The sequence below is a fragment of the Neoarius graeffei genome, chromosome 24 (assembly GCF_027579695.1).
Source record: "Neoarius graeffei isolate fNeoGra1 chromosome 24, fNeoGra1.pri, whole genome shotgun sequence".
Classification (NCBI taxonomy): Eukaryota; Metazoa; Chordata; class Actinopteri; order Siluriformes; family Ariidae; genus Neoarius; species Neoarius graeffei.
Window position 1 is genome coordinate 10,076,992 of NC_083592.1, and position 15,921 is coordinate 10,092,912.

The 15,921-nt window shown below is 43.1% G+C and overlaps 1 protein-coding gene across 2 annotated transcripts in view; it reads right to left on the minus strand.

Annotated features, from left to right (window-relative positions):
• Positions 1–15,637, minus strand: part of tacr1a (tachykinin receptor 1a) — a 65,100-nt gene extending 49,463 nt beyond the window's left edge. For both annotated transcript variants that reach the window (XM_060908085.1, XM_060908084.1), the window contains exon 1: positions 14,843–15,637. In XM_060908085.1, the coding sequence (XP_060764068.1) occupies positions 14,843–15,243 (401 nt within the window). In that variant the 5' untranslated portion in view covers positions 15,244–15,637. The remainder of the gene's footprint in view (positions 1–14,842) is intronic.
• Positions 15,638–15,921: the final 284 nt, after the last annotated feature.

A 15,921-nucleotide genomic window follows, 5' to 3' on the forward strand; every position in this document is an offset into this window, starting at 1 on the left:
ACCGAGGTACTCTACCAGCCGGCGCCTGGGCAGCCGCGTGCCCCACCACGGGTCCTGCTGTGCAGAACGCCATTTGTCAAAGCTGAAACTTTCACGTACCTGGGATCCACAGTAGCAAATGATAATTCCATGGATAGTGAGATCGACGCACGGGTGTGGGATGCCTCAGCTGCGTTCGGACGCCTAAAGGACCGGCTGTGGAATGCGAAATTGATACGACTGAACACGAAGCTAAACGTCTACAGGGCTGTAGTGCTGAGCACACTTCTATATGGACTAGAGGTGTCAACCCTGTATGCCCGATATGTCTGTCCTGGTTCAACGCCATCTCCGTGGCCTGATGGGTATCACCTGGAAAGACCGTACTACCAATGTTGAAGTCCTGAGGCAGGTGAATATGCCAGCTATGGAAGCCATGATTACCCGCTAGTAACTCAGATGGACCGGACATGTCATCAGGATGTCTGAAGAACGACTGCCGCGAGACCTGCTGTTTTCTGAACTGAAGGAGGGGACAAGGCCCCGTGGTCAACCGCGACTGCGTTTCAAGGACACTAGTAAAATGTCGTCTGGGCCTGGCGGGTATCAGCTATCAGCAGCTGGAGAAGCTGGCGAATGACCGGGCCGGATGGCACACAGTAGTGAGGGAGGGTGCCGAAGCGGTACACAGAGACTGGGAAAACCGGGAAAACGAACGAAGAAGTCGACGACATGCAGCTGCCACAGACCCCCGAAAATGAACATTGAACTGTTCTTGAACATTGAACTGCTCTCTGAACTTTTGAACTGTTTCTGAATATTTCCTGTTTTTATTAACTTGAAACTGTATTTTTTGTGCACAGTACCATGTCCTCGTCTGTACTAGACTGACTGACAGTGAGTGAGTGAAACAAAAAAAATCCCTTTACTTATACTACCGTTCAAAAGTTTGGGGTCACCCAGACAATTTTGTGTTTTCCATGAAAAGTCACACTTTTATTTACCACCATAAGTTGTAAAATGAATAGAAAATATAGTCAAGACATTTTTCTGGACATTTTGAGCATTTAATCGACCCCACAAATGTGATGCTCCAGAAACTCAATCTGCTCAAAGGAAGGTCAGTTTTATAGCTTCTCTAAAGAGCTAAACTGTTTTCAGCTGTGCTAACATGATTGTACAAGGGTTTTCTAATCATCCATTAGCCTTCTGAGGCAATGAGCAAACACATTGTACCATTAGAACACTGGAGTGATAGTTGCTGGAAATGGACCTCTATACACCTATGGAGATATTGCACCAAAAACCAGACATTTGCAGCTAGAATAGTCATTTACCACATTAGCAATGTATAGAGTGGATTTCTGATTAGTTTAAAGTGATCTTCATTGAAAAGAACAGTGGTTTTCTTTCAAAAATAAGGACATTTCAAAGTGACCCCAAACTTTTGAACGGTAGTGTATAATAATAAATACTGGAGATATATGAAAAATAAGTCAAATTTAAAATTTGAGCAATACTATGTTACTAAAGTATTTCAATGTTTTACCGTCCCAACTTTCTTTGAAATGTGTCGCAAGAATCAACATTGAAATAAGTGTTTATTTTGAAAAAACAAAATTCATCAGATAAAACAGCAAACAATGTGCTGTTGTGTCGTTTTGAGTGCAAAACTGGTCCAATATCTCAATATACAACACAAATCAGTACAATAAAAACCATTATTATACATACAGGCCACTTTTTCCATGGAATAAACACATGTGTTCTGTTCCCTTCTAGTGGGTTTGTTGATGGCATGCAATATTGTTACCATATCACTTATCCTCCGTGTATTACGCCACTCTACCCAATGAACAATGAGGGTGCGATATTGTTATACTATTGCACGTTGTCAAGACAACACGACGTCACACATCGGTGCTCATGCCAAGATCCAATGACAAAACTTTTCTGCTGCGCATGCACACAATCATTTCTTTGTCGGCCGGGCAAGAGTGAAGACGAGGCTAATCCAGTGCTAGGTTTAAGCACTAAATAAATAAACTGAAAACTGAAACTAAAGATGCGCTGAACACCCGAAAGCCTACCAAAACTTCATTAGATATTCTTCACACATATTTATAAGAGAAAAACATACCAACGGTCATCAAAAAACTGGAGAAGAGACAAATCGGAGACGTAAAGCTTCCGCACTAGTGACTGACTGACAGTTTGTAAACAAACATGGCCGCGAGGTTTGTTTCATTAAAAGCGGAATATTTTGAGAGAATTTTGGCTGCCAGGTCGCTCCGTTGTGTGTAGTTGTCGATGTTGATTTTAAAAGTAACTAATTAAATTACACAGGAAAAAAAAATAATAATTGGCTTGACTGCACTAGCTTTGGCCTTCGCTAACACTACACCAGCTAGAAGGTAACAGACTGCCACGCTAACAGCACTGAGTTTGCGGGTAAGCTCGCGTTGGCCTTCGCTAACGCTACTGCTACGCCAACTGGAAGCTACCTGGCCTACCATGCTAACAGCACAGAGTCACAAGCAAGCTAGCGTCGGGCTTTGCTAATGCTACTGCTACGGTACGTCGGCTAGAAGGTAACTGGACTGCCACGCTAACGGCACCAATTCGTGGATAACCTAGCATTGGCCTTCAAGAATGCTGATATAAAGAGTGTATAATAATAATAATAATAATAATAATAATAATGTTGGCTGGCTTTTTTCCGCAGTATATCAGATATATTCCATTCAGCTATTCATCTTCGACTCGTTCAATATCATGCTAGCTGAATGGAATACATCTGATATACCACTCAACGCCAGCCAATATTATTTAATTGTTTTCAGTTTTAAATTCACTTTCAAAAGGACGTCCAAACTTTTTCCGCTTTGGGGTTGTACTTGCACATTTTTATATTAAACTTCATATAAAGAGGAAAAAAGATTGCATCTTATGAAACTGTTATATTTTCACACGTATCTCACAATAAACTGCTGGCAGTAGAGAGATCGTTTCAGATATGAGAACCATGACACTCCGGACTCTGCGACAGAAAAATATGTGCTTACTTCCGAACTGAAAAAATAATCAGTGTTTTATTTGTTGTGAACTCAAACCCGGATTACTCGCCAACAATTTATCGCACAGAGAAACAACTGTTGGAAAGAGTTGCGTAATTCCTGCTGTTTATTGTGTACGTTGTGAAGCGATCAGGACTATGTAACTTTATTCAGCCGAGAAGCAGGAGTGTGAAAATGGGTAAAGATAATACTTTGCAGAAGTCTGATCTGTTCTCGTCACGTGATTACTTCAGTCTGTCCAAATACTGTACAAATGTAAATCACATGACTACAGAGCTCAGGTTCTGCTCTTTCTTCTGATATGTATTTAATATCTGTGCAGTGACAAGGTCATGAGGAACTCACGGACACAGACTGGAACTAGAATTAAACTGGATGCAAATCCAAAACTTTTCTTCTCACTAAAACTCTGTTGCACGGAGGAGCAAATAGCATTGCTGGAAAGAGCAAGTTGTGCCGTTTCGAGTGATGTGTGATCCATTTCACTGCGATGCAGAATTAATGAGAAATTCATCCGAGAAGAAGGGATGTGAATTTGGATGCAATTTGCTTCAGTCCGGTTCTAAAGGTTAAGTCACTGCTCAGTGTACTGCTGCTACTGTTCCACTTCCTGTTCCACTCTCAATGATCCACTTCCTGTTGTACTTCCTGTTCCACTCACTGTTCCAGTCTCACTTGTTCCACTTGGTGTTCCACTTGTTGCTCCACTCTCACTGTTCCACTTGGTGTTCCACTCTCACTGTTCCACTCACTGTTCCAGTCTCACTTGTTCCACTTGGTGTTCCACTTGTTGCTCCACTCTCACTATTCCACTTGGTGTTCCACTTGTTGCTCCACTCTCACTATTCCACTTGGTGTTCCACTCACTGTTCCAGTCTCACTTGTTCCACTTGGTGTTCCACTCTCACTGTTCCACTTCAGGGCTCGAAATTCGCGGTGGTCCGGTCGCCTGAGGCAACTTAATTTGTCATTTGGCGGGTAGTTCCTGTCACTAGCCAGCCCGGCTGGCTAGTTGAAAATAAAAAATATATATGAAGCGAAGATTCAGACACACCATCAACTAAAGCCGCCACATATTAAGCGTGTGCCGTGTCTGTGTTAATCGATGTGTTTATCGGCAGGACGGAAACTACCGAAGAATTCCAAATCATATCGTGTACGAGTCAGGCTGTCGGTTTTTTCACTACTGCGCATGCATATAACGCATCTCGTTGAATATCGCGGTAATCACGTGTAGTATTGGACCAGGTGGGTGGAGCACAGAAGCACGGCAGGCTAGAACTGAGTTCTCAATGAACTATTTATTGCTAGCTTTTCAGCCTTTTATCACTTCCCAGCCACGCGTGCGCGCGCACATACACACACATGTTCTGGTTGGGGGGAGAGAGCTCCCTTTCTCTGCTCTCCTCTCCTTTTAAAGGGCGCGGTCACTGGGGAAGACACACAAACACAGGTTAATCCCCATCAGGTGCAAAGATTCCACCACTTACCTTCCCTGACTCCGCCCTCCATTCACAGACCGACGCTTGGCCACACCCCCGCTGCCACATCACGTTATCAAATTCAATAGACATGGCCACATTATCGCCCATTTAAACATGTGCTTTTGTTGTTGTTTACATCTACATCTGCCAAAGCTACGCTGCGATGTGGAATTTTCTGAAAGGTGTACAGAAACCGCCAGAGACGGGGACAAAGCGACCTCGGTCTGAAGAGGAGAAAAAGGCCGCCGATAAAGCGTACGAGAAGGAGAAACGACAAAGGACTTATAAGCAAACGTGGGAGCAGGGTAGGCCTTGGCTGCGATACGATTTTTATGGAATAATTAATTTTTTTCAAGTTGATTCCTAGTCAATATGAAGCTCCTAATGCTTTCTCTCTCATAAATGGTTAAATACAGAAAGCATGTTGGACATATTTTGGGTGCTATAGTCATGACAGTAAGTATATTTGTTTTCAATACTCACACACCAAGTTGCCAAGTTTTCCAATATATTATTATTTGTTGATATTATATTATGGTGCTCTGTGTTGTTCTCATTTATGTATTTAACAACAGTATCAAAATACTCAGGTCTTGAAATACATGCACATTAGTCATGAACAATGGTAACTACTCTCTTTTGTGTTATTTTTGACAGAAGTAAAATTCATACCTGAACAAATTCTGGCGAGTTGATTTTCTGTTTGGCGAGTTACTTTGGAAGGTAACTAGTCCGGCTGGCTGGTGAAAAAATATATGAATTTCTAGGCCTGCACTTGGTGTTCCACTCTCACTGTTCCACTTGTTGCTCCACTCTCACTGTTCCACTTGTTGTTCCACTCTCACTGTTCCACTCTCATTGTTCCACTCTCACTGTTCCACTTGTTGCTCCACTCTCACTGTTCCACTTGGTGTTTCACTCTCACTGTTCCACTCTCATTGTTCCACTCTCACTGTTCCACTTGTTGCTCCACTCTCACTGTTCCACTCTCACTGTTCCACTACTTGTTCCACTCTCACTATCCCACTTGTTGTTCCACTCTCACTGTTCCACTCTCAGTGTTCCACTCTCAGTGTTCCACTTGTTGCTCCACTCTCACTGTTCCACTTGGTGTTTCACTCTCACTGTTCCACTTGTTGTTCCACTCTCACTGTTCCATTTGTTGCTCCACTCTCACTTTTCCACTTCTTGTTCCACTCTCACTGTTCCACTTCTTGTTCCACTCTCACTGTTCCACTTGGTGTTCCACTCTCACTGTTGCACTTGTTGCTCCACTCTCACTGTTCCACTTGTTGCTCCACTCTCACCATTCCACTTGTTCCACTCTCACTGTTCCACTCTCACTGTTCCACTCTCACTGTTCCACTTGTTGCTCCACTCTCACTGTTCCACTTGGTGTTTCACTCTCACTGTTCCACTTGTTGCTCCACTCTCACTGTTCCACTTGTTACTCCACTCTCACTATTCCACTTGGTGTTTCACTCTCACTGTTCCAGTTGTTGCTCCACTCTCACTTTTCCATTTCGTGTTCTACTTTCAATGCTCCACTTGGTGTCCCACTCCCACTTTTCCACTTGGTGTTCCACTCCCACTGCTCCAATTGGTATTCCCCTCCCATTGTTCCACTTGGTGTTTCACTCCCACTGTTCCACTCCCACTGTTCCACCTGGTGTTCCACTCCCCCTGTTCCACTTGGTGTTCCCCTCCCACTGTTCCACTTGGTGTTTCACTCTCACTGTTCCAGTTGTTGCTCCACTCTCACTTTTCCATTTCGTGTTCTACTTTCAATGCTCCACTTGGTGTCCCACTCCCACTTTTCCACTTGGTGTTCCACTCCCACTGCTCCAATTGGTATTCCCCTCCCATTGTTCCACTTGGTGTTTCACTCCCACTGTTCCACTCCCACTGTTCCACCTGGTGTTCCACTCCCCCTGTTCCACTTGGTGTTCCCCTCCCCCTGTTCCACTTGGTGTTCCCCTCCCACTGTTCCACTTGGTGTTCCCCTCCCCCTGTTCCACTTGGTGTTCCCCTCCCCCCATTCCACTTGGTGTTCCCCTCCCCCTGTTCCACTTGGTGTTCCACTCCCATTGTTCCATTTGGTGTTCCACTCCCATTGTTCCACTTAGTGTTCCCCTCCCACTGTTCCATTTGGTGTTCCACTCCTGCTGTTCCACTTGGTGTTCCACTCCCCCTGTTCCACTTGGTGTTCCCCTCCCACTGTTCCACTTGGTGTTCCCCTCCCACTGTTCCACTTGGTGTTCCCCTCCCACTGTTCCACTTGGTGTTCCCCTCCCCCTGTTCCACTTGGTGTTCCCCTCCCCCTGTTCCACTTGGTGTTCCACTCCCATTGTTCCACTTAGTGTTCCCCTCCCACTGTTCCACTTGGTGCTCCACTCCCACTGTTCCACTTGGTGTTCCACTCCCCCTGTTCCACTTGGTGTTCCACTCTCACTGTTCCACTCCCACTGTTCCACTCCCAGTGTCTGGAGCAGGTCATCTGTTGTGTTTTATCCAATCACGTGCATTTATGTAAATGATTTAGCTGAAAGCAGCTCATCAGACCACAGAGTAGCTCCAGGGCTCCAGACTTCTTTATGCAAGGGATTTTGTTTCACTGGATCTTTCCCAGTTGGAGCTGAAGACCCTGGTGGAGACACGCTCGTGTTGGTCATTTCATTTTTTCCTTCTTTCTCTCTTTTCCACTTGTTGCTCCACTCTCACTGTTCCACTTGTTGCTCCACTCTCACTGTTCCACTTGGTGTTCCACTCCCGCTGTTCCACTTGATGTTCCATTCTCGCTGTTCCACTTGGTGTTCCACTCCCGCTGTTCCACTTGGTGTTCCACTCTCATTTTTCCACTTGGTGTTCCACTCCCACTGTTCCACTAGTGTTCCCATCCCACTGTTCCACTTGGTGTTCCACTCCCGCTGTTCCACTTGGTGTTCCACTCCCCCTGTTCCACTTGGTGTTCCCCTCCCACTGTTCCACTTGGTGTTCCCCTCCCCCTGTTCCACTTGGTGTTCCCCTCCCACTGTTCCACTTGGTGCTCCCCTCCCCCTGTTCCACTTGGTGTTCCCCTCCCCCTGTTCCACTTGGTGTTCCACTCCCATTGTTCCATTTGGTGTTCCACTCCCATTGTTCCACTTAGTGTTCCCCTCCCACTGTTCCACTTGGTGTTCCACTCCTGCTGTTCCACTTGGTGTTCCACTCCCCCTGTTCCACTTGGTGTTCCCCTCCCACTGTTCCACTTGGTGTTCCCCTCCCACTGTTCCACTTGATGTTCCCCTCCCCCTGTTCCACTTGGTGTTCCCTTCCCCCTGTTCCACTTGGTGTTCCACTCCCATTGTTCCACTTAGTGTTCCCCTCCCACTGTTCCACTTGGTGTTCCACTCCCGCTGTTCCACTTGGTGTTCCACTCCCCCTGTTCCACTTGGTGTTCCCCTCCCACTGTTCCACTTGGTGTTCTCCTCCCCCTGTTCCACTTGGTGTTCCCCTCCCCTGTTCCATTTGGTGTTCCACTCCCATTGTTCCACTTGGTGTTCCACTCCCACTGTTCCACTTGGTGTTCCACTCCCCCTGTTCCACTTGGTGTTCCACTCCCCTTGTTCCACTTGGTGTTCCACTCCCCTTGTTCCACTTGGTGTTCCCCTCCCCCTGTTCCACTTGGTGTTCCCCTCCCCCTGTTCTACTTGGTGTTCCCCTCCCCCAGTTCCACTTGGTGTTCCCCTCCCCCTGTTCCACTTGGTGTTCCACTCCCATTGTTCTACTTGGTGTTCCCCTCCCCCGGTTCCACTTGGTGTTCCCCTCCCACTGTTCCACTCCCACTGTTCCACTCCCAATGTCTATAACAGGTCATCTGTTATGTTTTATCCAATCACATGCATTTATGTAAATGATTTAGCTGAAAGCAGCTCATCAGACCACAGAGTAGCTCCAGGGCTCCAGACTTCTCTACGTGAGGGATTTTGTTTCACTGGATCTTTCCCAGTTGGAGCTGAAGACCCTGGTGGAGACACGCTCGTCTAGGTTATTTCATTTTTTCCTCATTTCTCTCAAGCTCTCTTCACTTTCTTTCATTTTCCTTCCTTTAACAGTTTTTTACATTTTCTTTCTTTCTTTCTTTCTTTCTTTCTTTCTTTCTTTCTTTCTTTCTTTCTGTCTAGGATTCTTTTTTTAACTTTCATTTCCTTTTGTCTTTCTTTTATCCGATGTCCAGCAGCATTAATTAACACACGTCTATCCAGAAAGCGCAACACTTCCTGGCCCTTGTAGATGTTTCTTGTTAGTTTCACTGCATGCGTGATGTAATATCATGAAACTTTTTTTTATATTCTCTTTTATATCCTAATGAGATCCATTAACCTTTTGTCTCTTTTTGTTTTGAAATAAAAGTTGCAGTTTTCGAGAGAGAACAGAAGTAAGTCGTCTCCCGCAGCCATTGAGTGTTACGCTGATGAATTCCCAGACTGTCACAGAAAGCAAATACACAGAAGATTTAAAAGTCCTTTTAAAGAGCGCCGTGCAGTCGCATCACCTCTAATGCCAAGCTGATAGGTTCGGGAAGTGAACTGTCAAGCTAAGCATAACAAAAGTGTCACAAGAAAGACGTGCAGTCAGATTTATAATCATAGGGACATTTCGCTGGATGACATCATCACCATCAGCTCTGTGCACAGTAACTAACATGGTGATTATTAAAGTCCAGTAGATTTAACAACTATCCGCCTCAGGTTCAGTGAATATCGGTGAAGAAAACCGAAATTAAGTCGAGGTTTTTATTCACCGATATTCACTGAGCCTGAGGCGGAGATTTGTTTTAGTATAAATACACAGGAGATTATTATATAAATTTCAAAGGTGGCATGCAAATGTAATCACTTTGCTGCACAGACTTGTGTCACTTACCTACGGCGAGTCATAAAATACTTTGTTTTAAAATTGATAAAATAAATCACAATCCCAACTTATCTTTGAATAGTTTTAGACCAAACTTCAGAGCGTCTTTAGTGCTTTTAGGAACAGCATTTTCTTTCATCATGTGCAATTCTTCCTTACTTACGGTGACGTAGCGATCGGCCGCCATTTTGCCGAGTCGCTCGAGGTGATTATCGAGAAATAGTCCGAATTTCTCGACCAATCAGTGCACGCGATTTTCTGTAATCACCTCCGTATTTATACTAAACACCAACAATACAATAAATCATACATAAACATATGTATGTAGTTTCAATAAATACAACACACTAGATAACACTCAACTCAAAAGGTTAAATAAATAAATAAAATTTAAGCGCTGAGATAAAATTAGAATAGTAGGATTAGGTGTGGGATAGAAATAAAATGAATTACACTGAGAACGAATTGCTCTTTTAAAAAGTGAAAAAGACAAAACAGACACCAATCAGCCGTAACATTAAAACCACTGACAGGTGAAAAAGTGAATAACATTAATGATCTCTTTACACTGGCACCTGGGCAAGAAAGAGAACAGTCAGTTCTTGAAGTTGGAAGCAGGAAAAATGGGCACCGCGTACGGGTCTGAGTGACTTTGACACATTGTGATGGCTAGATGACTGGGTCTGACTGAGCATCTCCAAAATGACGCATCCTGCGGGGTGTTCCCAGTGTGCAGTGGTTAGTACCGAACAAAAGTGGTCCAAGGAAGGACAACCGGTGAACTGGCGACAGGGTCATGGGTGTTGAAGGCTCATTGATTCGCAGGGGGCACGAAGGCTAACCTACATGATCCAATCCCACAGAAGAGCTACTGTAGCACAAACTGCTGAAAAAGTTAATGCTGGCTAAAAGGTGTCAGGATTCACTTTGTCAGCAGTTTGTGCTCCTGCAGCTCTTTTGATAAGTTAATAAACATGATAAATCAAGTGAGAGAGGAGTGTGATGAGTCAATAAATATCATAAGTAAAGTGACAGGGAGTGTGATGAGTCGATACATATTAGGGATCGACCGATATGTTTTTTTCAGGGCTGATACCGATACTGATTATTATGGAATTGGGATGCCGATAACCGATATGTGCAACCGATAAATGTAAACATTATAATTCACATGAAATTAAACATAGCACACACGGACACAGACCTTCATATCCATGAAATGTAGCCTATGTTTAATTGTAAAATTGAACATGAAATTTTGTGCAGGGAGATGCCAGCAGCATTTGTACAATAAAGTCAAACATTAGTTAGAATAAAATGAGAAATAAAATAATAATAAAATAAATATTCACCAATAAAAAAATAAATCACTCCCTACTATATTACAGCTCACCATTTTCAGTGGAAAATAAATGAAAATACACTCTGGGTTCTTTTACACTAAGAACTAAGTAAGACTTACCAACTTCAAGTAGTTTTTAAATAACAAATCAAGTGTAGGGAGCTGCCTGCAGCATTTTTTAAAAAGTAAAATCAAACATAAAGTCGGCTATCACTCCCTATTATGTAACAACTTAACAAGTAACCATCTACATTCTAATGCTTTTAATGCCCAAGCCTAATATTCCCAATTTAGGAGGATTATATTGTAGTGAAGGAAGCATTACATGTAGTTTCAGCGAGACTATTTGGTTGTAGGCTAATTCAAGTGCTTCCTTCCGTAAGCTAAGTTTGCCTGGCTACACAGATGCAAATGGACAATTTTAACGAGTAGTGGATGAAGAATGTAAACATATAATGATAATATTGTGCTTTTGCAACTTGTGTGTTTGTGACTTATTGCGGCAAAAGCAGCGTGCCCTTACCTTGAAGTGGGATCTGCTTCTGCCCGAGTGCCCATACGGCCGCCTTGAAACAGTTCACAGCGTTTAGCTACGCGTGTTGATTGGCTATATCTCTTGTGCCAAACAAATCAGATGTTGTGGTGGGCGGGATCGTGTTCTTGAACTCGGAGGCGAGTGCAGGAAAGGACGTGCAGTGACAGTCGCGTTAGGAACGAAATGGCTGCAAAAAGGCATGTTATCGGCATATCGGTGGAAATTATGGCCGATACCGATAACCCTAAAAATGCAGAATATCGGCCCGGTATATCGGCCAGGCCGATTATCGGTCGACCCCTAATACATATCATAAGCAAAGTGAGAGGGGAGTGTGATGAGTCAATAAACACGATAAATCAAGTGAGAGGGAAATGTGATGAGTCAATAAATATTATAAATAAAGTGAGAGAGGAGTGTGATGAGTCAATAAATACCATGAGTAAAGTGACGTGAGTGTGAAGGGTTGATAAATATCATAAGTAAAGTGACAGGGGAGTGTGATGAGTCAATAAATATCATAAATAAAGTGACAGGGGAGTGTGATGAGTTGATAAACATGATAAATAAAGTGACACGTGAGTGTGATGAGTCGATAAACGTGATAAATAAAGTGACACGGGAGTGATGAGTCGATAAATATAATAAGTAAAGTGACGGGAGTGTGATGAGTCGATAAATATCATAAGTAAAGTGACAGGGGAGTGTGATGAGTCAATAAATATCATAAATAAAGTGACAGGGGAGTGTGATGAGTCGATAAACATGATAAATAAAGTGACATGGGAGTGTGATGAGTCGATAAATATCATAAATAAAGTGACAGGGGAGTGTGATGAGTTGATTAACATGATAAATAAAGTGACATGGGAATGTGATGAGTCGATAAATATCATAAGTAAAGTGACAGGGGAGTGTGATGAGTCAATAAATATCATAAATAAAGTGACAGGGGAGTGTGATGAGTCGATAAACATGATAAATAAAGTGACACAGGAGTGCGATGAGTCGATAAACATGATAAATAAAGTGACACGGGAGTGTGATGAGTTGATAAATATCATAAGTAAAGTGACGGGAGTGTGATGAGTTGATAAATATCATAAGTAAAGTGACAGGGGAGTGTGATGAATCGATAAAGATGATAAATAAAGTGAGAGACGTGTGATGAGTCGATAAATATCGTAAGTGAGGTGTGTGATGAGTCAATAAACACGATAAAGTGAGAGAGGAGTATGATTAGTCAATAAGCGCGATAAATAAAGTGAGAGAGGATTGTGATGAGTCAAGAAATATAATAACTAAAATGAGATGAGTGTGATTAGTCAGTTAATATCATAACTAAATTGCGAGAGGAGAGTGATGAGTAAATAAATATAATAAATAAAGTGAAAGAGAAGTGTGATGAGTCAAATAATTTGGATGAAGTTTATGGAGTGTAATTGGAGAGTGTTATTAATGTTTATGGAGTGTTATTGGAGAGTGCAATCAGAAGTTATTATGGAGTGTTATTAATTAGAGAGGTTATTAGAGAAGTTATTAATTAGGGAGTGTTATTAGAGAGATTATTTTTAGAGGTGATTATGGAGTGTTATTAATTAGAGAGGTTATTATAAGTTATAATGGAGTGTTACAATGGAGTGTTATTAGAGGGGTTATTATTAGAGGTGATTATGGAGAGTTATTTATTAGAGAGGTTATTAGACATTATAATGGAGTGTTATAATGGAGAGTTATTTATTAGAGAGGTTATTAGACGTAATGGAGTGTTATAATGGAGAGTTATTTATTAAAGAGATTATTAGACGTTATAATGTAGTGTTATCATGGCGTTACCATGGACAGTTATTTATTAGATAGGTTATTATAAGTTATAATAGTGTTATAATGGAGTGTTATTAATTAGAGAGGTTATGATTAGAGGTGATTATGGACAGTTATTTAATAGAGAGGTTATTAGACGTTATAATGGAGTGTTATTAATTAGAGAGGTTATTAGACATTATAGTGGAGTGTTATACTGGAGAGTTATTTATTAGAGAGGTTATTACAAGTTATAATGGAGTGTTATAAATTAGAGAGGTCATTAGACGTTATAATAGAGTGTTATTAATTAGAGAGGTTATTATTAGAGGTGATTATGGACAGTTATTTATTAGAGGGGTTATTAGACATAGTTAGGTTTTTTTTTTTCTTTTTTATCAGACATCTAATTTATTGGGTTTGTTTACCTGACATGTTTCGACGTACAACTTCCGTCTTCCTCAGAGTGTCACCGGATGTTAATTGGTGACGCATCTTTTATCAGCTGCTGTTTCTGAAGGCGTGGCCTTCCTGTCTGGTTTGACAGGTCGGTCACGCCTTCTACTGTCTGTTTGTCCCCTGCAAGATGGCACTCCAGGTGTGGGAGAGCATGTATGCTCCCTCATCCCGGTTGATGGTCCTCGGGCTTCGCTTACGGATCTCCATGGCCTCCCTGATCCAGCGCTGATGTTTGTTATCTTCTGTGCGGATGACTCTGGCATTCCCCCAGTCCATAATGTGATTTTCCCTTTTACAGTGATCTGTTATAGCTGACTTATAATTTTCCTGTTGTGCCTTTTCTTTTATTGTTCGGGTTTGTCTTGTAGCCGTCTCCTTTTCGCACTCTTTCTTATGTTCATGTTTTCTTGTGCTGAAACTCCTTCCTGTCTCCCCAATATAAGTTTTATTGCATAATTTACATGGAATCTCATATATGGTGTTGCATCTGTTGTCCGGATGTATTCTGTCTTTGGGATGCACCAGGATCTGACGGAGTGTTGTGTGTGGTTTGACAGGTGTGTTAACATTGTGTTTCCTCATTACTCTTTGAATGCGTTCAGTTATTCCCCTGATGTATGGTAATGTAACTACTCCCCTGTGTTCTTGTTTGTTAGTTTGTTTTTTCTCTTTCTTTTGTGTTTTGTTGTTTTTAACCTGTTCCGCCCCTTTGGATATTGCCCATTGTGGATATTGACATGCTTTCAGTGCGTGTTGTATATGTTGTTCCTCCTGTTCTTTGTCCTGTGGATCTGTAATTATTGCTGTGCGTTCATGTAATGTTCTAACTACGGATATTTTGTGCATTATGGGGTGTTCGGAAACACCCCATAATACAAACCCAATAAATTAGATGTCTGATAAAAAAGAAAAAAAAAAAAAACCTAACTATATTTAATATAAGACATAATGAACGTAATCAAAAGAAAAAAAAAAAAGGAAAAGGGGTTATTAGACGTTATAATGGAGTGTTATACTGGAGAGTTATTTATTAGAGAGGTTATTACAAGTTATAATGGAGTGTTATAAATTATAGAGGTTATTAGAAGCTATAATGGAGTGTTATTAATTAGAGAGGTTATTATTAGAGGTGATTATGGACAGTTATTTATTAGAGGGGTTATTAGACGTTATAATGGAGTGTTGTTAATTCGAGAGGTTATTATGGAGTGTTATTAATTAGAGAGGTGATTACTGGAGGTGGTTGGGGAGTGTATGAGGTCCTGACCTGTCCACGGCGATGGCGGTCATGGAGCAGATGCTGGCGAACACGGCGGCGATGGGGAAGAAGTTGTGGAAGCGGCAGTACCCCAGGCCAAAGTACCACTCGTTGTGCGCCGCGTACACGAAGTTCACCACGGTGTTGAAGGCGGACATGGACGCCTCTGCGAACGCCAGGTTCACCAGGAAGTAGTTGGTGATGGTGCGCATCCGCTTGTGCGCCACGATGATCCATATGACCGTCACGTTGCCCACCACAGACACCAGGACGATGAAGCTGTAGGCGAGCGCCCAGAGCGCGATGCGCCACGCGGGCTGCGTGAACTGGTTCCAGTAGTCCGGGTCCGTTCCGTTACTGTCCGCGCTCCCGTTCCCCGGGGAGTCGGTGGAAGTAAACAGCGGGTCCATCTTCACCAATAATCACCGACAGTCACCGATATCCCGCGCGCTGTTGCTTCTACTCGACCGTGCGCGAGCTGTCCGATACCGCAGACCGCGCGCGCCGAGAAGTTTTGCGGGGTTCCATGGCGCCGCGCGTGCTGCTACTCGGACTTTGTCGCGCGCTTCCGCTCTCCTGCTGCGCTTACTTTTTGCAGCGATCTTGTGTTGACTGATATTAAGCTCGAGATGAGCGCACTCGCTCGCTCACGCACGCACGTTTGCGCTCACGTGTCCTCTCTCTCTCGCTCTCTCTCTCAGTATGAGGCATAGCCATGGACATGCACTAGACAGAGGATAATACGCACACTTGGATATCATGTGGAGACATGAACGCTAGTGCGCACTACATCAAGTGCGCATGATCTGGTGTAGCTGCATCCTGTATAGTAGGTGCACGTGCAGGGTGTGGAAGCTTTTATTCCACACCAGGAGTGGAGTGCTGCTGCATTTGGGGACGAATCTCAAACCACTCCCTTCCCTATGACTGATATAGTGCACTTGGATATCAAGCCCAAATGGACATGTACGTCAGGTCGAGAAGGCATTACTTCATCCCCTGTTTTGTCCACGTAGACAACATTTTCCTTATTAGATACAACATATAGCTAAAACTGCGGCGGCACGGTGGTGTAGTGGTTAGCGCTG